The sequence below is a fragment of the Palaemon carinicauda genome, chromosome 8 (assembly GCF_036898095.1).
Source record: "Palaemon carinicauda isolate YSFRI2023 chromosome 8, ASM3689809v2, whole genome shotgun sequence".
Classification (NCBI taxonomy): Eukaryota; Metazoa; Arthropoda; class Malacostraca; order Decapoda; family Palaemonidae; genus Palaemon; species Palaemon carinicauda.
The window spans coordinates 35,153,286-35,180,389 of NC_090732.1; the positions used below are offsets into that span (position 1 = coordinate 35,153,286).

General features: G+C 34.2%; 2 protein-coding genes across 2 annotated transcripts; one reads left to right on the top strand and one right to left on the bottom strand.

Moving 5' to 3' along the window:
- Window positions 1–6,276: 6,276 nt before the first annotated feature.
- On the top strand, window positions 6,277–11,888 carry LOC137644859 (uncharacterized). Its single transcript, XM_068377748.1, has 3 exons — window positions 6,277–6,389; window positions 8,683–8,805; window positions 9,175–11,888. The coding sequence occupies exons 1-3, from the start codon at window positions 6,280–6,282 to the stop codon at window positions 11,813–11,815; spliced, it is 2,874 nt and encodes a 957-aa protein (XP_068233849.1). The 5' UTR covers window positions 6,277–6,279; the 3' UTR covers window positions 11,816–11,888.
- Window positions 11,889–21,859: 9,971 nt separating this feature from the next.
- Window positions 21,860–26,851, bottom strand: LOC137645699 (leukocyte elastase inhibitor-like). The gene is made up of 3 exons (XM_068378559.1): window positions 26,603–26,851; window positions 23,419–23,548; window positions 21,860–23,005 (listed from the first exon to the last, which is right to left on the bottom strand). The coding sequence occupies exons 2-3, from the start codon at window positions 23,545–23,547 to the stop codon at window positions 21,890–21,892; spliced, it is 1,245 nt and encodes a 414-aa protein (XP_068234660.1). The 5' UTR covers window position 23,548; window positions 26,603–26,851; the 3' UTR covers window positions 21,860–21,889.
- Between the last annotated feature and the right edge of the window lie 253 nt (window positions 26,852–27,104).

A 27,104-nucleotide genomic window follows, 5' to 3' on the forward strand; every position in this document is an offset into this window, starting at 1 on the left:
AGAATACATCAAAAGTAGTCTCATTGTTTACTCTAAATTCATGTCCCCTTGGTGAATGTAAAAGTCCCCGACGTTGACAATAAGAAATATATCGCCGTATGGAAAACTAAAAATTAAGGATACAAAAGAGAATTAACTAAAGATTGGATGAGTGAAGATAGATGACAAAATAAAATAAACAAGACGTATAACAGATGAAAGTGAAACGAGACTTTAAGAATTGTTTGGAATATTCTAGAAGTCGCTGTCACATAGCAAAATGAGGCATAGGTGATACTTGGAAATCTTACTTGGAAGTTAGAAAGTATTGGGTCTGCATAAAGGAATGCAGACGTCTTTGAGTCACTTGATATGTTATTTACCTTTATGTCAGACGTGAAAGGAAAGAGACTGATGGCAAGATAGGAGGAGGACCTTTAGCCTAAAGTTTTGAATAAGCCACCGAACAGGGAAACCTTTACAGTAGTTCATCAACTCTTACTTCTTACCTCTCCTTTTATGAATAAAGGAGAGGGGACTAAGAACAGCAGTAAAAGAGTAACCTATTACAATGACTTACACTTCAAAATGCTATACCATTGAAAGCATTATTTAAGAACGAGCCAGTATGTATAGTTAGGGAGTAGGCCTACTACATAAGTATCTAGAAGAATTGTACACAGGAAGGAAATAAGGAATTAAGCATAAATAAGAAAAGCAAAAGACTCGAGTGTATGATCCACAAAATAAAAAAATGTGGAGACACGACTAAAGTTGGAAAAATGGCGTCGGAAGTGAGAAAGAAAACATATGAAACATTGGTTGTTCCAGTAAAAAAAGCTATAAAGATATGAAAGATCTGAAAACTTCCAATACAGAACAATAATAAATACGTATGAACGACCATACTGGGTTATATTAGCAGAAACGGGAGTATGGCCAGTGTTTTGTAGAATAATGTATAAGAAAATAATGCTGTTCCATAACATCATAAACTCTGATGAAAAGAGATTAATCAGAGTTAATTGAAGATCAATTGAAGAAGTAGCAGCATTAAAAACAATATTGAAAATATGAAATGAAAATAAGAGAAATAAGAAAGTGGGGGCAAAGGACCCTAAAAAAAGATAAGTTAGGAAGAGAATTATGGAGAAGATAATAGAAACAAACAATTGAAGAAAAGAAGAGAGGGATGAAAATAATTCAGATTCATTATAGGAAATGGATATGGATAAGGCAATACTAATAATAAAAGCAAGGTTAAACATTTTCAGATTAAAAGAAAATTTCAGGGGAAAATACATACTGTAGATGATGTGTATGGCTTCACAATGAAGCCAATTCAATATCAAGGTAAAATATCTTTATGTTTAAAGAATATCATAGAAAATTAGAAATGGTTTTACTTTAAAGAAAAGCAAATGATTTATGTTTGTTCTAATAATGAAATAAACATCTCATATTCTATTCACAACCCAAAAGCTTAGTTAAAGTAATGTTCACAGATTTAATTTAAAGTGTCTGAAATTTGACATTGGTGTATTTACAAGTGTTTACAGGAGTCATATCAAGATATGGTACATGTTTTTTCTGATGTATCCCTGGACAATTAGTATTTGCTTATAATAGGAGAATTACAATGATTGCAGGAAACGTCATATGCTTATGTAAGTAGTTCACATAAAAAACATGTAGAGTTAAACTCTAGCACAGAGAGTAGTCCATTGAGGCATTAGACCTTTGCTTCATGTCAGAACTTATTAATAGAGACAGGTTATTTAAGAGAGCGTAAACAGTCTGTAAGTTCTTGAATAAGAGCGTTGAGTCATAAGTTCACCAGAGGTGTACGTATTCATGATACTGTATAGAATGACCTGAAAAAAATTCCCCATGTTACATAACCATCCTTGAAATATGATAAGCATTAGATAAAAACAAATGAATGCTAATTCTGCAGTTAATGCCACTATAACAGAATGAGCAAAATAAGAGCTACCAGGAAATCATCCTGCCATTTGCATTTTTTAGTCTTTCTGCCCTCCTAAACCTATAAACACACTTTACTAACTACTGTATATGGACAAGTACACATGACACACTCAGTAGTGCCGCTAGATAGCACCAATTGCACTTGCTTCTTAGCAACTGAGTCGTAATCGTGGAGTATTTTGCTGCGAGAAAAAACTCCAATTTAATCATAAAAACCATTTTCATATGGTAAGTTAACTTAAGCAAATAAAATGGGATAAGAGAGAGAGAGAGAGAGAGAGAGAGAGAGAGAGAGAGAGAGAGAGAGAGAGAGAGAGAGAGAGTTTATGTCCTTATCATTTTAGAGCTTATCTACTAAGCGCCTATGGCAGGAATATTAAACCTTATTTTTTAATCCAGATCATACCTTTACCACTTTATATGATATAATATATATATATATATATATATATATATATATATATATATATATATATATATGCACACACATATATATATATACATATATATATATATATAATATATATATATATATATATATATATATATTTATGTATATATATATATATACACACACATATATATATATACATATATATATATATATATATATATATATATATATATATATATATATACTGTATATATATATATATATATATATATATATATATATATATATATATATATATATATATATAAAGAGAGAGAGAGAGAGAGAGAGAGAGAGAGAGAGAGAGAGAGAGAGAGAGAGAGAGAGAGAGAGAGGGAGAGAGAGAGAGAGAGACATGATTTCAACAGGATGAAAAGGGAAATGGAGCTGATAATTCAAGAAAGGAAATGGCTAGAATAAAATGGATAATGCTTCCAGAAATAACTCTTGAGGACATAACAGGACAAATAAAAGGCTGATGGATCACCAGGAGTTAATGGAATCATAAGTATGATTGAGTGGCAGACCAGATAAGGTACACTTTCGGTGCATCTGCATAAGTGTCATTGGGTACCTTTTTCTTATAGGTTTGCGAGGCTGAGCTGTCTTGTAATCAGCATCTAGCAGCATTCCCTTTGTAGCTGTTTCATAGTTTTCAAATTCAACTTGTAAAGTGTTCATATAGATCTTCACACGTTTCTAAATTCACCTCCTTATTCTGTAGAACTTTGTAGGTGGTAGATTGGCCATGAACCAGCCACCCGTTGAGATACTACTGCGAAAGAGTTATTGGGTCTTTTGACTAACCCGCTGTACTACATTGGATCCTGCTCTGGTAACGGCTAATTTTACTTTGCCTACTCATATACCAAATAGTCGGGCCCATTCTCTACACGTTCTACTCTTTCCTCACACACCTGACAACATTTAGATAGCCGAGAGTTCTTCTTCACTTACGAGGTATACTTCTGCCCTGTAATTGTTCAGTGGCTACTTTCCTCTTGTTAAAGGTAGAATAGACTCTTTAGCTATGGTAAGCAGCTCCTCTAGGAGAAGGACACTCCAAAATCAAATCATTGTTCTATAGTCTTGGATAGTGCCATAACCTCTACACCATAGCCTTCCACTGTCTTAGGTTAGAGAAGTATCAGAGAGGAATTTCAAGAATTTTTCCTTTTTAATGTAATCTTTGAAGAATTTCCCTCTGGCTGGTCGAGGCTGGAAAAGAAGGTGTATTGTAACTTAGACTACACTAGAGAGAAGGAATTAACGGCCTCCTGAGAAAAGTTATCGCACATTTGCCTACCAGATTTAAATAATGTGCTGCACAAGCCACATATAAAGCAAACTTGTTTATTTCTAAAGATATATGCTGCCAATCCTTATAACGCTCAGGCATGTTAACAGCATTATCTTAAGACTGAATTCTACATTTTGAAAATTGTAACTTATGAACTTCATGTAAGTACTACAGCACCTGCATTGCAATTTCCTCATTGTTGTTCCTTTTCCTTTCCAGAAAGGTTAATAATTATTCAATTTTCTTTCCGTCTTTCGATTACCTAATAATCATTCAGTAGGTATGTATGACAGATCCGGTGTTGAATCAACTGACAAACTAAAATAACAAGAAGATATTTCATCAACAATAAATGCGCGGATCTTTTGACACATCAGTTGAATGAGGTCCTTACAGGTGGTTTTGGAGAGGTAAGAAGGATTTCCTTTGCCAGAATTTCCATATATGGGAATGTGACTGGCTAGAAAAATGGTAATCTGAGTTATGAGCTAAACATCCGTAGAATAATTCCCTTTTGCAATGATCCAAATAATTCTTCTGTTCCTCGAAAAGTCAAGGCACGTTCAGGCACCGTAAAAATAACAGCTATGAATACCCTAAAGATACGTTTCCAGTGATCATATTCTTTCTGAATTTACCTTTTCCAGCTTTTCCACCAACACTAAACATCGCCTGAGAGTTAAGTATATTAACATAGTCTCGGTGAGTAGTGTTTTTCATGATGATCAATTGATATTGAATTCACCGTTCATTGAACCCTTTTCTTGTAATTGTGAGAAATGTTTACAAGCAAACAGTTTATACCTTTTCTGTGGTACCCCCCTTCTTTTGATGACGTGGGTAGTAGGTTTGAAAAGGCACCAGCCACCCGTTGTGATACTACTGCTAGAGAGTTATTGGCTCCTTTGACTGGCCAAACAGAACAACGTTTGATCCCTCTTTCTGGTTACGGCTCATTTTTCCTTTGCCTACACATACACAGAATAGTCTGGCCTATTCTTTTCACATTCTCTTCTGTCCTCATCACCTGACAAAACTGAAATTACCAAACAATTCTTCTTCACTCAAGGAGTTAACTACTGTAATGTAATTGTTCAGTGGCTACTTTCCTCTTGGTAAGGGTAGAAGAGGCTCTTTAGCTATGGTAACCACATCTTCTAGGAGAAGGACAATCCAAAATCAAACCATTGTTCTCTAGTGTTGGGTAGTGTCATAGCCTCTGTACCATGGTCTTCACTGTCTTGGAGTAGAGAGCTCTACCTTGAGGGTACACGCGGGCACACTTTTCTATCTTATTTCTCTTCCTATTGTTTTATATTTTAAGTTTTATAGCTTATACTGCATATGAAAGCTCTATTTAAATGTTACTGTTCTTAACATGTTTTATTTTAATCGTTTATTGCTTCTCCTGTAGTTTATTTATTTCCTTATTTCCTTTCCTCGCTGTTCTATTTTTTTCTATTGGAGCCCATGGGCTATAGAATACTGCTTATGTTTTAGGGCTTTAGTAAGTCTTTAAATTTCCGATGCATATGTTAATACTGGTAGGACCATCTGATTAAATACTATTCTTTTTAGAGAGAATGGCATTTTACTTTTCATAATCTCCATTTGTTTAGAATAAGTAGGTATCAGATTGACTTTACAAAAAAGTTGCAAGCCATGGGCTCTAGTGCTAAGGCTGCTAATAAAAACTATTTGTTTACCAAAAGCTCTCCATCCTATGCTTATCCTTCTTTTAATTTTGGTCTCATGTCCTGGAGAAACACTTACTGTCTGTCCTATGTCCGTATAATCATTACCAATCTCGAGAGACTCATCCATAACATAACCCTTATTTGTTGACTCTGCATTTTCATTAAACATTATCTTAGTTTTACTCATATTCATTTTCAGTCCTACATTTCTGCATTCTCTATTTAAATATTTTGTCATACATATACACACACCTGTATATATATATATATATATATATATATATATATATATATATAAATATACATATTTATATATATCTATACATATTATATATATATATATATATATATATATATATATATATATTAGGCTATGTATACAGTACTGTATATATATACATATATATATATATATATATATATATATATACTGTATATATATATATATATATGTATATTTATAAATATATATAGTACTGTATATATACAAATATATATATATATATATATATATATATACATATATATATATATATATATATATATATATATATATATATATGTGTGTGTGTGTGTGTGTGTGTGTATATATACATATTTATGTGAATGTGTGTATATATATTATATCTAATCAATGGTTATACTCATCTTAACATAATATATAACAACAAAGAATAAAGATTCAATGCTGGAAATTTATTTTCCTCTTATTAGGGGAATTCATATATCAAAATAAGTATTTTCCTTTCGTGTTGAATGTCTCCTATAAAACACCATAAATAGTAGATATATATTAAATTATTTCTTTGGTTTATCATAAATTTCCGGTTTTCCTCAGAATATGATAACTGGCTTACGTTTTAATTTCCCGCAGCAGCCGGATGGCCCGAGGAGGAAGGGACAAGAAAGACGTGGCCATTTTCACCTACTCCGAGCTCCACTCCCCAGCCAACGACTCTTACTTTTATGACCAATATCGCCCTGATGACAGGTAAGATAATTTTCACTACAAAAGCCACCCGTTGAGATACTACCACTAGAGAGTTATGGCGTCCTTTAACTAGCCAGACAGTACTACATTGGATCCTTCTCTCTGGTTACGGTTCACTTTCCTTTTGCCTACACATACACCGAATAGTCTAGCATATTCTTTACAGATTCTCCTCTGTCCTCACACACCCGACAACACTGAGATTACCAAACAATTCTTCTTCGCTCACGGGGTTAACTACTGCACTGTAATTGTGCAATGGCTATTTTCCTCTTGGCAAGGGTAGAAGAGACTCTTTAGCTATGGTAAGCAGCTCTTCTATGAGAAGGACACTCCAAAATTAAACCATTGTTCTCTAGTCTTGGGTAGTGTCATAACCTCTGTACCATGGTCTTTCACTGTCTTGGGTCACAGTTCTTTTGCTTGAGGATACATTCGGGCACACTTTTTCTATCTAATTTCTCTTCCTCTTGTTTTGTTCAAGTTTTATAATTTATATAGGAAAAATCTATTTCAATGTTGTTACTGTTCTTAAAATATTTTATTTTTCCTTGTTTCCTTTCCTCACTGGGCTATTTTTCCGGTTGGGGCCCCTTAGGCTTATAGCATCCTGCTTTTCCAAATAGGGTTGTAGCTTAGCAAATAATAATAATAATAATAATAATAATAATAATAAAGTGATAGTTGCAGATGGTTTTATATTTAGTGCATTGTGTGATTAAAAATATATATCGGGTAAAATAGATAAAATGTTCCTATTTTTCAACGTTTCACAAATGCAAAGACACTGCCTAGATTTTCCCCTTTTATATATATTAACTTTTGCGGCACTTTTTGGCCACTTTAGTATTCAAAACACTTGATGAAAGTCTTTCTAAATTTACTAAAGAGATTGTCGTTACTAGGTGACCGATGATATGAGACGTTGCTATTCTTTATACATACGTAACATATTCGAATGTTCGTCTACGTATCTACAGTATAAAACATGATGAATATCAGAAGAGCTTTTGGTAGCATTTATGAAATACTCGAAATTCAGGGTAGAAATTATTTATGCAATATTTTTCTAATAGAAGTGATATCAATTCTATCTCAACTCCTTCAACAGACACTTGCAGAAAGTTAACAATGATAACAACGATAATCAAGCTCACATGGATGTACAAAATGACAAGATAAATATAGAATAACAAACAAAGTTAATAAAATTATCAGCAAACAAATATGCAAATAATATATTTACTGTCATTCAAGAGTTCAGTCAATAAACTAACCCAGTAGATCATGGCGTCTAAAAGGAGGCATCAGGTCCTCTAATAAAAAAAAACTGAGCCTCAACATCCGTAACACTTGAATGCAAGACCTCTGGCCACTCACGATATCTTGCAATCTGAGAATCTACGATATTAAGAGTCCTGCTCTTATTCTGAAGGCACATCCTCTAAAGGAATTGAGAGGTGGTCAAGGACAATATATTCCAGTGATGGTCTGAATCATAATTACCATGGTTGGGTAGAAGAAAACCACCATATCTGTTGATAATATGGCAATGAAGAATGTGTGAAAATATAGATTTTACTCATTGTCTAATCAGGTAGGAGAGCTATAGAACCTATTGACTTACTAACAAACTCTGCAATTCTCCTAATCATACATTCATGTGAATCTATTCCTAACAAAACCGTAATCTATGTCAACTAACGATGAATTCTTAATCCCATAAATTTCACCAAAAATGTTTTATTTCACTTCCCTCTCCGTTAATATATTTTATTCATTTACTCGGTTTTCTCACCAGAGATACCGTAAATCACATTTTTCCAGCCAAAGACACATTAAATCACAAGGTTTTTTAAACCTTACTTTGTAGTTCTTTACAGTTACTTATCCTAAAATAGCTGATTTACCGTGCTTTAACCAAAATGGCTATTTTACAAGTACTTAACAAGATATACATACATAAAATCAAAGCTCTCTAACCAACGTACCGTAATTTACAATTCTACAATCTAATAAACGTCAAATCATATCCCTCTTACCAAGTATACCTTAACTTACGACTCTACACACGAACTTACAACTCTCTAAACAAAGTTACCTTAATTTGTGGCCCTTATATCTTAAGATGCCTTAATTTTCAGTTCTCTAACCAAACGTATCTGAATCCATGGCTCTCTTACCAAAGATATCTGATATCACAACCTTTTAACAAAAGATTCCATGACTCACAGAACTCTAAACAAAGATACCTTAATACAAGCTACTTAATTAAACATGTCTTTATTCATAGCTACGTCTGTGCATCTGATGTAAGGGAGGTCCGACCAGCCTGGGCTCGCACAGAGGATGGAAGTTTCCTAAAGATAGTCAACACAGACGCCTTTCCACAAAGGATTCGCATGGAAGTTTGCAGGTAATAATAATGTATTTTACGTAGAATCAACTATCATAAAATTAGTCCTTCACTAGTATTACCTACATAACGTGACGCTACCTTTTAAATTCCAATTCCAATTATTTGCTTTCTCTGTTTCAAAAAAAAAAAAAAAAAAAAAAAAAAAAAAAAAAAAAAAAAAAAAAAACACCAGAATCATTGTGTATTAATAAAGGAACGTAGAAAACCCAAATAATTTATCAAGTCTTAATATTCAATATGAAATTTATATATATTGTATCCATGCACAGTCAAGAAGACAATACTCAACCTGAAAGCAATTACAAATACAACATACCTTTTACTGCTAAATTATTTCCTAACATATGCCTTATTAAATGATTTCAGGAGAGCTGGGGAACCCTGCAGCTTCCTGCCCCAAGGTGTGACTTCATCATGTAGACAAAGATATAGTGTTCACAAAATGACTGCTGAGTATCCTGATGCTTCATCAGATGAAACTTTTCTAGCTGCCTTCAAGGTTCCCTCAGGATGTTTTTGTCACATCCGGCAAAAAAACACCGACCAAATACTGAGTGACTTTCCAGGCAGTATAGAAGGCAGTGAAAAAAAGATTTCCCCATCTCTCACTTTTCAAAAGTCTTTAAATGATCAAAACAGACCTCACAGACCTCCTCTTTTGGGACCATTGAATTTTGATACACCACTGAACAGTCAAGAACATCATCCGCTTGCAAAGGACCAAAGTATACAGCCAACACTACTGACGTCTTCATTTAGGCAATCTACAATAACCACCACTCTCAGACCTATAATAACCATGACAACTAGCGTGTTTAGGGATGGTGCCTCTGAAGAATTGAATACATTGAGCCCCTCCACAACGCTTTCACCACCTCATTTCGTAACCCATCATTTCCATCAACCTGACGCGTTTCAAAACCTTGGTCCAGTCACTTCTCAACCAGAGTTACTCCGTGAAGTAAGGCAGAACAAAGACAAGATATCCATCTATAGTCAACAACTGCTTGATGCTCTGTTATATAACTTTAATCGGGCTGAATCACTTGAAGGGATTCCATTTTCAGAAAGGGATGAAGCCGAAGCGGCCTTTCTGAAAGAGTTGCAATCATTACCAGAGGGTTTAGAGATTACAAGAGCGGGAAATAACACATTCAATCTATCACTTCGTCATGTAGTGAAAGATGGAAGGGTTAAACCCATGAATGTGATAGTTAGTATTGAAAATGGACTTGTCAAGTTTATCCCCAATTCAGACGAAGGAGCATCATCCCAATATGCAACAGCTACTATTACTGTTGAAGAGCTCTATGAAGTTCTAAAGAAATATCTAGAAGTCCTTCAACAAAGAAAACCAGATGACACAGAGCTATCCACAAAAGAAGAAGCAGTTTCAGATCTAAAAGCATCCAATGTTCCAACAATACACAATCATGGCTCTCCGATATTCATTTTTGCTTCTCAGACAGGAAGGAGATTGCAAACTGTAGATGTAAGTCCCCCAGAAATAATAGAACTTCCGCTTTCTTTGAAGCCCGATTCAAACAATGAGAGACACACCGTGAATTTGGTTAGAAAATCCACTAATAAACCATTCTCTGATGTCTCAACTTCGTCTGTAAATGATAACAAATTTGATACCCACAGCAAAGTATCTAAGATAATCGATTTATTAAGAAATGATAAGGGTTCTGCATCATCAGTAAACAGAACTCATGGCATTCACTCCTTCCAGCAACCTGTACATCCAGCATCTCATATCTATAGCAGCCTCTTACAATCACATCTCTTGAACGAAGCATTAAACAAGAGTGGATTGCCTAAAGAGAGTGCTGTATTGCACAATCTAACTTCTATCATAAACAAAGGATTCTCTTCCAAAGACCTAAATAGTTCTTTGTTTTTTAACACAATCAAGAAAGCACATCATATTATTCCAGTCCCTGTCTCACTATCAGCCTCAAATCATAGTACGAATTCAGCTTCGAAACAGAATGATAACAGACATGCATCAGTTTCTCCAAAAGATAAAGCCATCAAGAATTCAACGCATATAACATTCCATCTTATTCCAGAATCTATTTCAAACGAATTGAACAGACCAAAGAATTCTTTAGCCTCCAAAGCTGGAAAGGATGTTCATCTTCTTCTTCAAACATCACCAAATATTCCAGGCAACTTAACAAACTCAACAAAAAACTTGCAACAGCAAATTGAAAGCAATGAAAAGAATAGAGAACCGTCAGGTCTGGTACCTGTGGAAGTGATATTTCACCAGAATGTCTCTGATTATGATGGTGACAACAAAGAGATAGTTAGAGTAATTAAGCAAGTACCCCCCGGTAATGGAACAGATGGTAATAGATACGTTGGTGCTCTGCTGTCAACTCAACTCTTTGCATCTCGACCTCAGGTCATCCAGAACTATTATATTAAAGTCCCTGAAAGTTATCTGAGGGAAAGAAATGGAATACCACTAAATGTAACTGCAAGGAGTAATGAAGGTGAAACGTTAATGGAAATAAGAACACACAGAACAATAATAAACCCAAAGATAATTCAAAAGAGAAGTGAAAAACATGACAACATATCTAAAGAGGAATTTAATGTTAATCTTCACTCTTCAGCAGGAAATTCTACGAAAAACCTCAATATTTCGCAAATAATAAAAGCTAAAGTAAATGATAGACAAAGAGCTTCAACTTTAAATGGTAACCCAGGCCATGCTACAAACACAAGGATCGGCTTAAGCAATGCAGCAAAATCTCAGAATACTAAAACAGAAAACATCAGACCTCAGCAACCAACAAAAAGAGATGATTCCAGTCCTGTGAACAAAAGCAAGATTTCTAAAGTTGACTTCCCAGATTGGATCAAAGGTCTAGACGGGCCAGTACCTGGATTAAGAGATGCAGATGATGAAACTGTTCCAGTCGGAGCACCATACAAATTTACTTTTTTAACAGTTCCAAAGGCATTGAAAAGAGAAGCTACAGAAGTCCTTTGAAGAGGAGCATTATTCAAGAGAAGAGGAAATCAATCGATTCCAGTAATGTATTGTAATCATCATCATCGTCATCTCCTCCTACGCCTCTTGAGGCAAAGAGCCTCGACTAAATGTCACTTATATATTTTACTCAAAAAAGAAAGAAAAAAAAACAATCGATGCAAATCATATTAGGTGAAGTTTTGCTAATAGCACTTGACTACTGTAAGACTTTTTTTTCTATTTTTATATTAAGATTAATGACCATTTTATACATATATAACTCAGTGTGATGTAAATAATTATCATAGATATGGGCATAAATCTTTTCTCCCCTGTTTTGATGCTTGAATAAACTGTTAGTGAACTTGAGCGTTTCATTTTTTTATAGAATTTTTTACAATCGTTCAGTGGCCAGTTTCCTCTTGGTAAGGGTAAAAAGAGACTCTTTAGCTATGGTAAGCAGCTCTTTGACTGGCCATACAGTATTACATGGGATTCTTCTCTCTGGTTACGGATCACTTTCCCTGTGCATACACATACACCGAATAGTCTGGTCTATTCTTCACAGATTCTCATCTGACCTCACACATCTAATAACAATGAGATTACCAAACCATTCTTCTTCACCCAAGGGGGTTAACGACTGCACTGTAATTGTTCACTGGCCACTTTCCTCTCGGTAAGTGTAAAAAGAGACTCTTTAGCTATGGTAAGCAGCTCTTCTAGGAGAAGGACACTCCAAAATCAAATAATTGTTCTCATAGTCTTTCACTGTCTTGAGTTAGAGTTCTTTTGCTTGAGGGTACACTCGAGCACACTATTCTATCTTATCTCTCTTCCTCTTGGTTTGTATTTTCTTTTTTTTTTAGTTTATATAGGAAATATTTATTTCAATATTGTTACTACTCTTAAAATATTTAATTTTTCCTTATTTCTTTTCCTCACTGAGCTATTTTTCCCTGTTGGAGCATCCTGCTTTTCCAACTAGGGTTGTAGCTTAGCAAGTAATAATAATAATAGTACTAATAATAACAATAATAATAATAATGATAATTGATATGCAAGAATTGACAAACACTTTAGATTTTAATTTGAAAGATCATACAACTATATTTCTTGTATATGAATTCGTCTGCTGTTCATCAATAAGAAAACTTATGAAACATTCTGATTGATAAAAACGTAACTGAAACATGTACAATTTAGGCATTAAGTACTTTGCATCTAATCTCTGACTTAACTGTCTTGTATTCTCCCTTAAGAACAATATATGATAGTAAATCAACAGATTTTCTTTTTTATTTTGAGTATAAATTTAATTATTAAATTGTAGAAGTCAAAGAGAAATTGTGACATTACTTTTCTCATGATAATGTTTGATAGATAAAAACTTTGCAATAGTGTCGGATCTACATGGAATAATCGCTCTAATACTAAAACTATTTTAGAAATTATGGACAAATATTACAATCAGGAGAATAACGCCAAGGAAAAAGGAGAAAAAACCCAAAAGCGAATTCAGGGTCTAGTCATCAGCAACGCTTGATGATATTACAGTAATGCATGCAATAATTACTTAAGTCTGTATTGAAAGATCTGACATATATCTTCAAAGAAGCATAAAGGGTAATTAAAACTATGTGATGTAATATGTGTTGTTGCTCACTTTTAAAGAATGACCCAAGTGAGTAAAGAAAATCCATATGATTTCAAACCTTGGTAAAATTTTCCTGGAAAGCTTGACGAATTAAACACGGCTGTTTTTGTAAGTAATCATTATGCACTGTAGTTTTTGCAAATGATACCTCAGTGGTAAGAATGCTTTGCTGTGTTTTCATGTCATAAAGGTAAGGATAGTAGCCTATGTACTGTTCAAAATATCTTTCAAAAAAATCCCTGAATGTCCTGTAACTAGGCTTACTCTTTCAAATTGTTTGGGCAAAGTCGTTCATTATATTTTGATGTTACGAGAAAAGAAGGATATATATGTTATTTTTAACAAATTTACTGAACAATTAGAACCTTCAAAAGTTTTTTGTGTATGCAAATTAAAGCTCATACAAATTAGACAGGAAGTAGATGAATCCCTTGATGATTTTGTAAATTGCTGTGACATTCTTCCACTGAAATGTGACTTCAGAAATTGACTCTATATTGTTTTTATTATTAATCACTAAGCTACAAACCTAGTTGGAAAATCAAGATGCTATAAGCCCAGGGGCTCCGATAGGGAAAATAGCCCAGTGAGGAAAGGAAATAAGGAACTAAGTAAACTAAAAGAGAAGTATGAACAGTTAAATTATTCTAAGAACAGTAACAACATAAAAATAGATATTTCATATATAAAGTATAAAAACGCCAAAAAACAAGAGGAAGAGAAATAAGATAGAATAGTGTGCCCGAGTGTACCCACAAGCAAGAGAACTTTAACCCTAACCCAAGACAGAGGAAGACCATGGTACAAAGGTTATGGTACTACCCCAGACTAGAGAATAATGGTTTGATTTTTGGGTTTTCCTTCGCCTAGAAGAGCTGCTTACCATAGCTAAAGAGTCTCTTCTACCCTTACCAAGAGGAAAGTAGCCACTGAACAACTACAGTGTAGTAGTTAACCCCTTGAGCGAAGAAGAATTGTTTGGTAATCTCAGTGTTGTCAGGTGTATGACAGAGGAGAGTGTGGAAAGAAAGACGAGACTATTCAGTGTATGTGTAGGCCAGTGGGTGGCAGGTGTCCTGGCCAACCTATTACCTTTAAATGTGAAAGACATGGCAAGCAATTCATATAGAGCATTCTTACCATAATAAATATAGGTTTGCTAAACTCATCAAGGATTTTATTCCAATAATACCATATTTCTATAACAGACATCATACAGCCTTGAACAGGATTTTCCAGTCCAGTAGGAAACTAGAATGGCACTCAGTAGAGCTTATTTCTCGACCTTGAACTTTGACCTTAACATGTATCAATTGACGTGGATTTTCATACACTCAAATATGAACCAAGTTTGAAGTCTCTGTGATAACGATGTCCAAACTTATGGTTGATTACGTGATTTTGGACATTTTGCTTGACCGTGACCTTGACTATTGACTTTGATCTTCCAAAATTTAGTAAGTTTCAGCTATTTACATGAAAGTTAATCCCTACCAGTTTCATTACCCTACAATTCAAATTGTGGCCAGGAAATTCTTCACAAACAAACACACACACAAACAAACACGCAAATACACAAACAGGCGCTAAAACATAACCTCCTTCCAACTTCGTTGGCGGAGGTAAAAATAAAAATAAAAGCATCAGACTCACAAGAATAACATTCATTGGCTTAACTACTATTTGTTTGGAATGCATAAACACACAAAAGTTAGACATGCAAGGTTAGTCTTCGTACTTAATGAAAGGTTATTGAGGCGGATACAAACTCAGACTAGATAATCAAAATGTGAGTTATGGTGATATTTTGAACTATATGAGGCTTTTTAAAAAGATCTAGATTCTTACAGTCAATAATTTTGCATATTCATCTATTGATACATCATACCAAGTTCCATTTTACATTATCAACTTTATTAACATTGTGAGGCGGGTAATTCATTTAAGGCATCTCTCTCTCTCTCTCTCTCTCTCTCTCTCTCTCTCTCTCTCTCTCTCTTACCTCAAATTGGATTTATGAATTTGGGCTGGGCCTACGAGGGCACTCACCCCCTTCCCCTCCCCAAGTGCAACTAAGGGAATCTCTTACAGTTACACTATGAAATAAAAATGATAAAAGGCTGGAAACCAAGATAGGAGGAAATAAGCAGCAACGGAGGTAAAGCTGATTACGAAACGAGATCAACTGCGGGCCGAAGGAATTTTGCAAGAACTCTCAAGAAATGCCTTTCGTACAAGGCTGTATTCACCACCCTGTTTTATTTACGAGAGTTTGAAAAATAATGATTGTAATAAAACTGTTTCTACGCCTGATTGCGTATTCAGTTACTTCTATATTTTCCAGCTCATACAGTATAGCCTATATAAATTTATTATGAAATGGTTTATACACCATACTGAATTAATGTTTGTTAATATTATTGCTGAGATATACTGACCAATCGCAAAGAAAAACAGATGAAAAACACGTTACTGGCATTTAGGAACGACAGCATAGACTTAAAATTCGAGGTAAAAGTTAGCAGGACGAGAGAGAATGTGCACGTGATGATGCACAACTCAAATGAACAATCAGGAGAACAGCACAAAGACAGGGAAGTTGCGTTACATCCGGTTTCATGTGATGTCGAGCAGAAAGGGAAAAATTACTACCCTCGACTTTAATCGTTGAGATTTCAGGGTGATCACACTGACTGCGCTGTTCGTGCAATTGAATAACTGAAAAATCACACAATTCCTTGTAAATTCCTTTAAATAGAACTGTGAAGTCAACAGTCAAATTAATTCTTGAAGATGTGAAATAATTGTCAATATCATTATCATTAAATAACTTCGAGTTCTAATTGTTTATCTTTCTTGGGCAGAGGGAAATTGGGGCTCCATGTCATGGCGCAAGTCAGCCTTTGTGAAAACGCAATTAGATCAAAACACGCTAGAAATTGTTTTCCAACAGATACTGGTTTACCGTAGATTTAATGACTTAAAGTGAATCGTGTATGATGGAGGTGGATTGCTGGCTCACCCGTAACTGGTACCTGTCAATCGCAGTCTGACCTGAGCTTCTAGTTATCGAACTTAACCAACCATGGCCATGGCTGATGAAAAGGTGATTACAGTATAAAGGAAATATCTTAGGAAAGGAATGGTAACCATGGTTCAGTATTATCATAAGAGAGAATTGGACGACTCCAGAGAAAAGTAGTGTACAGCGGCTCGTTCAAGAGAAAAGGGATTAGAAGCTGAGCGTGAGAAATTGGAACTTGAAGCTAAGATAAAAATTCTTGAAATTAATGTTCAAAGCGATATAGAACTTGAAAATATTAAACTGGCTAATTCTAAAGATGATAAATTTAGGTCGGATATTTCTAACGAAGATAGATTTGTGCCTCCTATTAATTAAAAGGATTTAGATGAACTAGTTTGTCTGTTTTGAGAGAGGAGCTAAAAAAAATTTAAGTGGCCAGCAAAAAAAAAATAAAAAAAAAGATAAAATAAATAGATAAATAAATGGGCATATAAGTTGTCAGGAGTTTTGTGTGGTAGGGCACAAAAAGCCTATGCTTCCATTCCTGGGGATAGAGTTGATGATATGAATTCTTGAAAAATGCTATTTTGCTGGCCAGTGAACTAACTCCAAAAGCTTATAGAATGAAATTTAGGAGTTAAACAAAAAATAAGCAGGCATATGAAGAATTCAGTAGGGAACAATTAGATTGGTTTGATAAATGGTGTAAGGCAGTAGAGCGTAAGGACAGCTGTAACAGATTAAGGGAAATTATTTTAAATAAACAATTTCAAAATCGTGTTAGTGAGGAAATTCAGGTTTGTTTGAATGAGAAAAGTTATCCATCCTTTGTCAAACAGCTGTATATGCTGCATAGCAAGTCAACCAGTAGCTAGTAGCAGCTCTGTAATGTGTAATTATTGTAAGAAACCAGGTCACACGGTGTCTAAGTGCATTAAGTTAAAGAGGAAAGACGAAGCTAAGACTGTGGTTCTTAGTCTCGCTATACAGCACTGGGTTACCAGTAGAGATTAACACTTTAGATGACCATGTTTTTGACAGGAAGCCGGTTGATTCCAGGGTTTGTTTTAGACCTATTGATAAGGTTTTCCGACTGTATTCTGCAGCTTCTGCTAAGGGTTTTACTAGATTCTATGATGGTTCGCTGTGTCCTGTTTGAATCATGCATGATACTGGTTTTGCCCCGTCTCTTGTTTTTAGAAAAGTCGTTCCTAAAATCAAGTATTCGTTTACTAGAGAGTATGCTTCGGTTCGTGGGTTTGGTGGTAGCAATTTTAGCATTCCCTTGTATCGTTTGGATCGTCAAATCAGGACCTGTGGTTGTTGGTATGGTTTCCAAGTTTCCTATGAATAGCATTCATTTTTTACTACGTAATCACTTGGCAAGTGAGAAATTTGATATCCGACCGAAGATAGTTACAGAACAAAATTTTGATCAGGAGTTGGAGTCCCAGTCCTGATTTGCCTACTCTGTTTTCTTCACCAGAAGACTGAGAGTTCTACCCACAGTACATGTCTGATAATGATATGTTGATTTGTGATAATGTCTCTGCCGATTTGCCTTGTGAAGACATGCTGGTTTGTGGTGCTGTTACCACTGATGATTGTTCTACAGACCTATATCATGAAGATATATCGGTTAATGATACTTATTCATCTGTAGTCTTCTTTACCAACACGTCTACTAATGATATATTAGTTCATGATAATATTTCTGGTGTCAAATGTTCTGTCTCAGGAAGACATGCTGGTTTGTGCTGTCATGTCCTCTGGGTGTTCTACTAACCTGTCTTTTGAAGACACGCTAGTTTTTGATGAATCTCTTCTTAAAAATTCTAATGAACTGAGGACGTTAATTTGTCTGAGACATTTTTGCTTAATCAGTTTAATACTGATTTGTCTGATTCCAGCCATGTATCAGAAACAAATGGTAATTATTATTCAATGGTTCCCATGATCCTGAGTTTCGTTCAAAGTCGATTGTTGATCAGAATTCGGACCAGGTTATGATTTACATTGTTATCTCTGAAAATCTTATAGATGTTCTTTACTCAGCTGTTGTACTTGCCCTGTGTGTCAATCTATTGAGAAGTCCAATCAGACTTATCCGAAAGCATCGCTGAAGTCCATCTTTGCATTTGATGAATTATCTAGTTATGTCTGTAAGGAATGGTGTTAGACTCTGGCCGAAAAGAGTCATAAGTTCAAAATTATTTATGAATTTTAATACCTGTTGAGTAGATGATACTTTTGAGTTTTCTTTCTAATGATCTTTATTAATATTTTTTTTTTTTTGTAAATTCGAAATTTTTCCTTGAAATTTGTAATATAGAATTTTTTTTTTATTTGTAATTAAATATAGTAAGATAATTTTTTTTTTTATTTGTGAAAAGTTGTTGGTTATCGACCCCAACTTTTCGCAAGGGCAGGGGTATTTGTTATGTGTATGCTAAATTTACATTTATTGATATCATAGGACCTGTGGAGGAGGTTTATTTTGAAACAATTAATGTTTAGATTAAGATTAAAACATTTAATGATTATTAAAGCAAATGTGTCATTGTATTCTAGATCAAGAGTTACTGGAAATATCTCGTAATTTGCCGGAGCTGCTACACGTGCTCACAACGCAAAAGAATCTTCCAGGATCTTTCCCGTAATTTATAGAAAACGATTCTCGTATATATAAAGAAAACCACACGGGCATCCAGACATTATTCCAGACATTATTATTTTTTTTTTTCGTTAAGGAGAAAAAATCTCTAAGATTTCAGGTTTCTAAACACATTGTTTCCTAATTAACGTCCAGGCTGTTCCAAGAACCAATTTACACTAGGTAGTAGGTTGGCCAGGGCACCAGCCACTCATTGAGATACTACTGCTAGAGAGTTATGGGGTCTTTTGATTGGCTAGATAGTACTACATTGGATCCTTCTCTCTGGTTACGGTTCATTTACCCTTTGCCAACACACACACACTGAATAGTCTGGCCTATCCTTTACATATTATCCTCTGTCCTCATACACCAGACAACTGCACTAATTGTTCAGTGGCTACTTTCTTCTTGGTAAGGGTAGAAGAGAACCTTTAGCTATGGTAAGCAGCTCTTCTAGGAGAAGGACACTCCAAAATCAAACCATTGTTCTCTAGTCTTGGGTAGTGCCATAGCCTCTGTACAATGGTCTTCCACTGTCTTAGGTTAGAGTTCTCTTGCTTGAGGGTACACTCGAGCACACTATTCTATCTTATTTCTATTCCTCTTGTTTTGTTAAAGTTTTTATACTTTATATAGGAGATGTTTATCTTAATGTTACTCTTCTTAAAATATTTATTTTCTTTTTTTCCTTGCCTCACTGGGCTATTTTCCCTGTTGGAGCCCCTGGCATCCTGCTTTTCCAACTACGGTTGTAGTTTAGCAATTAATAATAATAATGATAATAATAATAATAATAATAATAATAATAATAATAATAATAACAAACTATTCCCTAGCAATGTCAAACTCACTCATATCAATTGCTTGAAATGTTGTAATACGACAGTCATTAACACTGGGTAAGATCTTGACGTTACTCTACGGTATCGAAAAAAAAAAGGATTTTAATAAAGAAAAAACTAGGATAACCAAAAATAAGTAAAGTTAGCTAAAACTGATGATAATCTTTTGTTTTGGCCAACTCAGTTTAAAGACTATAGCTGGGATAACATACTACAGCATACATGATTAAAGCAAATTATTTTGTGGGAGAAATGGAAACTTACTGAAATAACATGAAACATTTTATTCATATGTTTGTTCAAATTTTGTATACATTTTTTGCAATAAATTGTTCAATAGTAAATTATATCATACTTTTAATCAAGGATACATACTACAAACCAGCATTAAAAAAAAACCTAGCATTTACCCAAGAATTAAACAGGTGCAAACAAGTGCGTAATTATACGTTCAATTTACATGACAACTTGTTCCGGGACAGAAGTCATTCATGCTCATCATTCCATGGTAAAACCAACACAGCAGCCGCATCCTTCTCTGAACTTCTAGTCTCAAGGACAAGGCCAAACTCTCTTTTGACATTTAACACTGCACACGATCTTCCTAATCGGGTAGTTGAATCAGTAAAACTTCAAAAGTTCAAACTAGAAGCAAATGTTTTTATGTTGAACAGGCTACCATGTCTTTTTACTTTATATATGGCATATCTGTTTTGATGTTGTTACTGTTTTTAGATTAATTTATTATTAATTTGTTCTCATCGTTTATTTATTTCCTTCCTCACTAGGCTCTTTTTCCCTGTTGGACCCCTTGAGCATATAGCATCTTGCTTTTCTTACTAGGGTTATAGCTTGGCTAGTAATAATAATAATAATAATAATAATAATAATAATAATAATAATAATAATAATAATAATAATAATAACAGCAACACTACTTGCATTTGTTTCATAACTATCATTGTGCAAGTGAAATACCATAGTACTTCATCTTCTAAAAGATGTGCCTTAGATGTAATGTTTAATTTCAAATGACACTTCTAATATTAAGAACCTAACTTTAGGAGCTGCAATGAAGAAACTTCAAAGGTATGAAGCAATAGGAATATGAAAGGGATCTAAGCATACGCTCGCAATGACTGAAAGTTAAAGATGAAAAGAAATTCTCTAAAACTGTTAGCTTCCATGATAGCAAACGATTGTGGCTGCTCTGGACACTACCGACTTTTTAGTGTAATATTCAACTGAATATTAGTGATCACGATGCATTCGTGTAACTGTAGGAAAAAGTGATAATCACTCTTTTGAAACTTATCATCAAAGGATGACTCAAGTATGTCCACTTCAATGGGACGTTAGTTTGACTAGAAAAAATAGTATAGGAACACCATTCCAGACATGTCCAGTCATATTTGAAATTTAGAATACACACACTATATATATATATATATATATATATATATATATATATATATATATATATATATATGTATGTATATATAATATATATATATATATATATATTTATATATATATATATATATATATATATATATATATATATGTGTGTGTGTGTGTGTGTGTAAACATACATAACCTATATTTATATATATATATATATATATATACATACATATACATATATATAATATATATGTAATATATATATATATATATATATACATATACAGATATATATAATATATATGTAATATATATATATATATATATATATATATATATATATATATATATATATATAGTCAACAATTAAAGCATAATATAACAACAATCAAATTTCTAATTGTCCTCTAGATATTAAGTATTAATTCAGACCACAATCGAAGTAAATGATTTACATAAAAAAATAGATTAACGTATGTTTTTATGTTTTATGTGTATAGTGATTACATTAAAATCCACTTTGTTGTAAAGGATCGGGTCTCATTATCCTTCCCCAGAAGAGAGGCACACCTGTCGTCATGTGTCTGATGATAAAGATGGAAGGCCTGTTGACCTCGAAGGTTCTGGAGGCACCAATGCGGTTAAGTGAGATAGACGTAGCAGCGGCAGCCTCCGTGCCTGTCTCGGTGATTTCAACTACGGTTTGGTGGATCATATCATCAACCCAAACTTGTCTGTTAGCAGTGAGCCTACTGAAATCTGCTGTTGAAGGACTGAACATATCAACAACATTCAAATCAGTCAGCGCATTCTTCAGATAAGCCCTGAAATCCAAGCGCATCCTGGGGAGGGTTACAATACGAGTCGCGTTTCTCATTTCTCCAACGTACCTGTTGAGTGTTGCAGCATCGAGACCAAACTCGACTTTCTGTAGTGTTATATCATCAATGGGGCCATTGGGTCTTATCAATAGCATACCATATTCATATCCTTTGTATGGAAGTGCAATCATTTCTGCATCCAGTTCACGCATCTCTACCAGTGGAACTGTCATTGTGCTACGCATCATGGGAACTGTGATGTTTGATGATCCAATGTTGAAAGTACCATCTTGTGTCTGCTCCGGATCAAATGGGTGCTCCCAAGACCCCTTAAAGTAAACAGTATTTGTTGCTACAAAAGATGTCGTCGAATCAAATGGCTGAGTGATAAGTTGAGGTATTTTGCCATTAGTCTCATCCCTCACCCACTGGTTGACGGATTCCATTGATCCACGAGGATCATCACGGAAATTGAGGATACGCACAGAAGAACCATAATGCTCTTGGGCTAACCGAGTGAAGTTAGACAGAATGTTTGCACCAGAGGCTAGAAACAGCCTAGTAGCTACGTTCACAATCACATCATTGTCCAACTTAGCCAAAGATTGCAAAACATTCCTATAGTTGGTGTGTATCATGATGTCTGGAGTATTGGCTGAATACAACAGGGCATTTCTCATCTGCGTGTAAGTTGTTCCTGAACTTCCACTCATCACCAAAGACATCAAGGATCCAATGCTTAAAGGAGAAAACACGACATTGCCCGGCTCATTCCACAAGATCTCAGACATATCCAGAGCAAACTGAAAAAAAAAATAGAATTACTCATTTACAATGGGTAAATACTGCTTCATCACATTATCTGATAAATTTAGAATATTAAATCACCTTAGGATATTCAAAGAGGAAATACTTATACTGTATTTCTAGGTTGGCTAATAGCTCCTGTTTCAGAATATTACAATATTATTTACAAGATGTGCTATATCCTACAAAAATGAGCATTCTTTCCACATTTGAAAATAGAATTTCACAAAAATATGTGACCAGGGGAAATAACTTTTTAATCTACTTGAAAAAAAAAACTATTCCATGCATGTTAATGTGAAAATATTAATCAATTCTGTATAAAGTTAGATTATTTATAACAAAAAATATACACCACATAAAACATCAAATATAAAGGTGGAAGCCAATGGCCTAGTCATATACATACCTCATTAATTATATCACCAAGCTGGATAGTAGATTCGCGCCTGGCGTGTAATCTTATCGTTGGGGTAAGAGGACTTCCTAAGCATGACGAGAGGCCCAACAAGGCTACTGCCAGAACTAAAGTCTTCATTCTGTAAGCACAAAAAAACAAGAATACATAAGTAAGAGTACCATAATCTTTAAAGAGTAATGTAACCTATAGAGAATGCTGTCACCTATGAAAAGTACTGTACGTAATCTAAATAGAAGAAAGTACACGATGCCACTATATCTTTGTAAATAAGACTATATAGCAGTGTTATCTTGCTCTTTTTTTAATTGAATATTATTATTATTATTATTATTATTATTATTATTATTATTATTATTATTATTATTACTTGCTAAGCTACAACCCTAGTTGGAAAAGCAGGATGCTATAAGCCCAAGGGCTCCAACCAGGAAAATAGCACAGTGAGGAAAAGAAATAAACTACAAGAGAAGTTTAATAACAATATCTAAATACATGTTTTCATATGCAAACTATAAAAACTTCAAAATAACAAGAAGAAAGGAAATAAGATAGAATGGTATGCCCGACTGTACTCTCAAGCAAGAGATCTTTAACCCAAAACAGTTGAAGACCATGGTACAGAAGGTATGGCACTACCCAAGAATAGAGAACAATGGTTTGATTTTGGAGTGTAAAGAATACGTCAGACTATTCTGTGTTTGTGTCGGCAAATATGAAATGAGCCGTAACAAGAGAGAGGAGTCCAATGTACTACTATCTGGCCACTCAATGGACCCAATAACTCTCTAGTGTAGTATCTCAATGGGTGGCAGGTGCCTTTGCCAACCTACTATTAACTAAAACAACTACTAATTCAAATTTTCATAAATAAATAACAATGGGTGAAGCGTACTTTCTAAAGTGATTTTGACAAATTTTGTACTGGGAGTGGGAGCATTACTTAGGTTCAAATTAAAGAAAAACCAAAGTAGACCAATGGGGAGATTATCATGACTCGGTGGACAACGAAAGGTTCAAAATATGGTTAGAAGAACTTTTCCTAGCATCATGAATGAAGCCCTTATCATCATCGTTAATGCTCCTTATCACTAAAATAATCAATAATGCCTCCAACAGGTAGCAACAAAATCCCAAATCAAGACTGGTCGAGTTTACACAACAGTGACCATGACTCTGTTGATGAGTTACGTAAGTACTAAGCACATACCGTGCTAAATATTTCAAGAACCACAATGACCCTTCCGGTTGACCGTCTGTTTACATGTGGAGGAGGAGTCCACATGTTTCGGTATGATTCTAGTATGTCCCCTATGTTTATAACCTATAAGGCTTATTATTGTGAATGCCCTCAGTTCTGTTTAGTCACTCACCCAGTCAGCTGTATTCTTTTCTTTGTTTGCTGAGAAGAAAGACCAAAGCACGGCTAATTTACGTTTATTTTATATAGTGCACATTATCACACTAACTAGAAAAAAACAAATATTCACCCATACAATGCATGTTCAATTGCCTTAACACATGCACTAAATTATTAATGACATTCCACGTGCAATACTGTATTAGTAAAAAGGAGACTTATGATACATTAACATCTTAATACTTATTTTAGGATCATGAGCGCCACAAACCAGATATGAACTTAACGGTGCGAGTACGTCACCCTTACGTCAACACTGTGACTCTTACTCCCACACCTTTACCTCCTAAGCTTAATAACAATAATAAGAATAAGCTTAGAAGCTGAGCACATATCTATACAGCGATAGAGTGCACGCAAACTTATTTTACGGAGTGCGCAATTAGGAACAAGGAGCCAGGAACCTTCTACACTCTTCCGGTATGCTTAAATTTCTACGGTAGTTCTTTGTTTTTGGTCGTAATAGAGCCTTCAGCAATGTACAATTATACTCTTCTTCAACATATTTCTAGTCGGTATATATATATATATATATATATATATATATATATATATATATATATATATATATATATATATATATATATATATATATATATATATATGAAATAATAATAATAATAATAATAATAATAATCATAATAATAATCACGTTTACTACAACTTGTATTTGCCTGTCAAGTACAAGTTTGTTAGGTTTAAAAAATAGACTACTGATGTTTTATATCCCGCTTTTCTAAAATAACCAACACATAAATATTAATATATAAGATATAAGCCTAATAATCCTTTACAGTTATAGACGTCTTCTCAAATGAAGAAAAATACTTTGTTTACATTTCTACCAGGCTGAACGAACCCCAGGTACGCACTAAACCAAGCCACCACTCTAGTCTGATATTACCCCAACTTTTAAGCCGTCTGAAATTATGCGTATCAATTTCTAACCTTCCCTTCCATCATTAACTTAATTTAGATTTTGTTTGGTTTGAACTTATTTCGGATTTGTTCGTTTTTTTTTCACATATTTGGGTTTATAACCCCACAATGCAAACCTCTTGAAATTCCTCTAGAGTAGGCCTACTGTATAAGAATCTATGTCATTTTCAAAGGATCCACGCCAGGCATTATAGAAGCTGTGTCTGGCCAGCAGTACTTGCAATCATCTGTTTTCATATAACCTATAACATTGTGTATGAATATCCATTACTACGTAATTATATTTCATAAAATATTTATGAGACTGACCGTCGTTAAGTTGATCTGTCAATGGTAACTATACGCTTAATAATTTGACCTAATAAACTTTTCGTATATATATATATATATATATATATATATATATATATATATATATATATATATATATATATATATATATATATATATATATATATATATATATGTGCACTGGATTCCTGGGCGTTTTTTAACCAAGTATTTGAGGAGAGGGTCAATCATTTAATCTAAATGTTACTGTTCTTTCTCTTTCATTCATCTATTACATTTTCGTTGTGAATAAAGTAATGTATTGATTTATTAGGCTATCAGAACAGGCTAAAATGTTGGCTGATTTTACAGAGAAAATTACCACTTTCTATTCACTTGGTCTATACGTAGTTCATAATGCTTCGGCGTAGGCTACTTGCAAACATTGACTTCCTAAAACAATTATCACAAGAAGTTCTTATTCCCTTCGACTCATAAGAAACCCAAATAAATAAAAGAGATTTCCTCTGTTGCTGAACCACGTACCTGTTTTCTTGCCGGTTAACTTGGTTGTCACTTTCGAAATGAATTCTCTATTACAGTGCACCTCTTTATAAACGCCTTCACTGTCTGTTTACTCAGAATTAATTCCAGAAAGGAAGTGCTGCATTTGATTCTCATGGGAACTCCAATTTCTACGCACTGGCCATCCCAGTCCACAGGATATTGTAAAGGATGGTGGTGCGTGTTTTTATCACACGAAAGATATTCTACGGACCCTATTGGTGGCTGCTGGCCCGTTGGTAACTGTTTGCGTACGTGTCAACTCGCAGTTATATCTTTTAATTGAAAATGATATTCCTGAAACTACATTGCAAGTAAATAAATAAGAAAAAGAATACTTAAGATGCGCTTGTTTTATTTGATACGGATAGCGTTTTATGAAACAGATGCCTTGCCTCGTCAATTTTATTGTATTATTTGATCACTTGGTAACTGAAAGGAATCCTTCAGAACTAGAACAAACATGGGAAACCCCAGTGACGTC

What these genes read in the sequence shown, in the direction of transcription:
- LOC137644859 (XM_068377748.1), top strand. Translation starts at nt 6,280, where the DNA reads ATGGCCCGAGGAGGAAGGGACAAGAAAGACGTGGCCATTTTCACCTAC. An exon ending in CAATATCGCCCTGATGACAG is followed by an intron (nt 6,390 to 8,682) that starts GTAAGATAATTT and finishes CTTTATTCATAG; the next exon opens with CTACGTCTGTGCATCTGATG. An exon ending in ATTCGCATGGAAGTTTGCAG is followed by an intron (nt 8,806 to 9,174) that starts GTAATAATAATG and finishes AAATGATTTCAG; the next exon opens with GAGAGCTGGGGAACCCTGCA.
- LOC137645699 (XM_068378559.1), bottom strand. Translation starts at nt 23,547, where the DNA reads ATGAAGACTTTAGTTCTGGCAGTAGCCTTGTTGGGCCTCTCGTCATGC. An exon ending in TTGGTGATATAATTAATGAG is followed by an intron (nt 23,006 to 23,418) that starts GTATGTATATGA and finishes TTTTTTTTTCAG; the next exon opens with TTTGCTCTGGATATGTCTGA.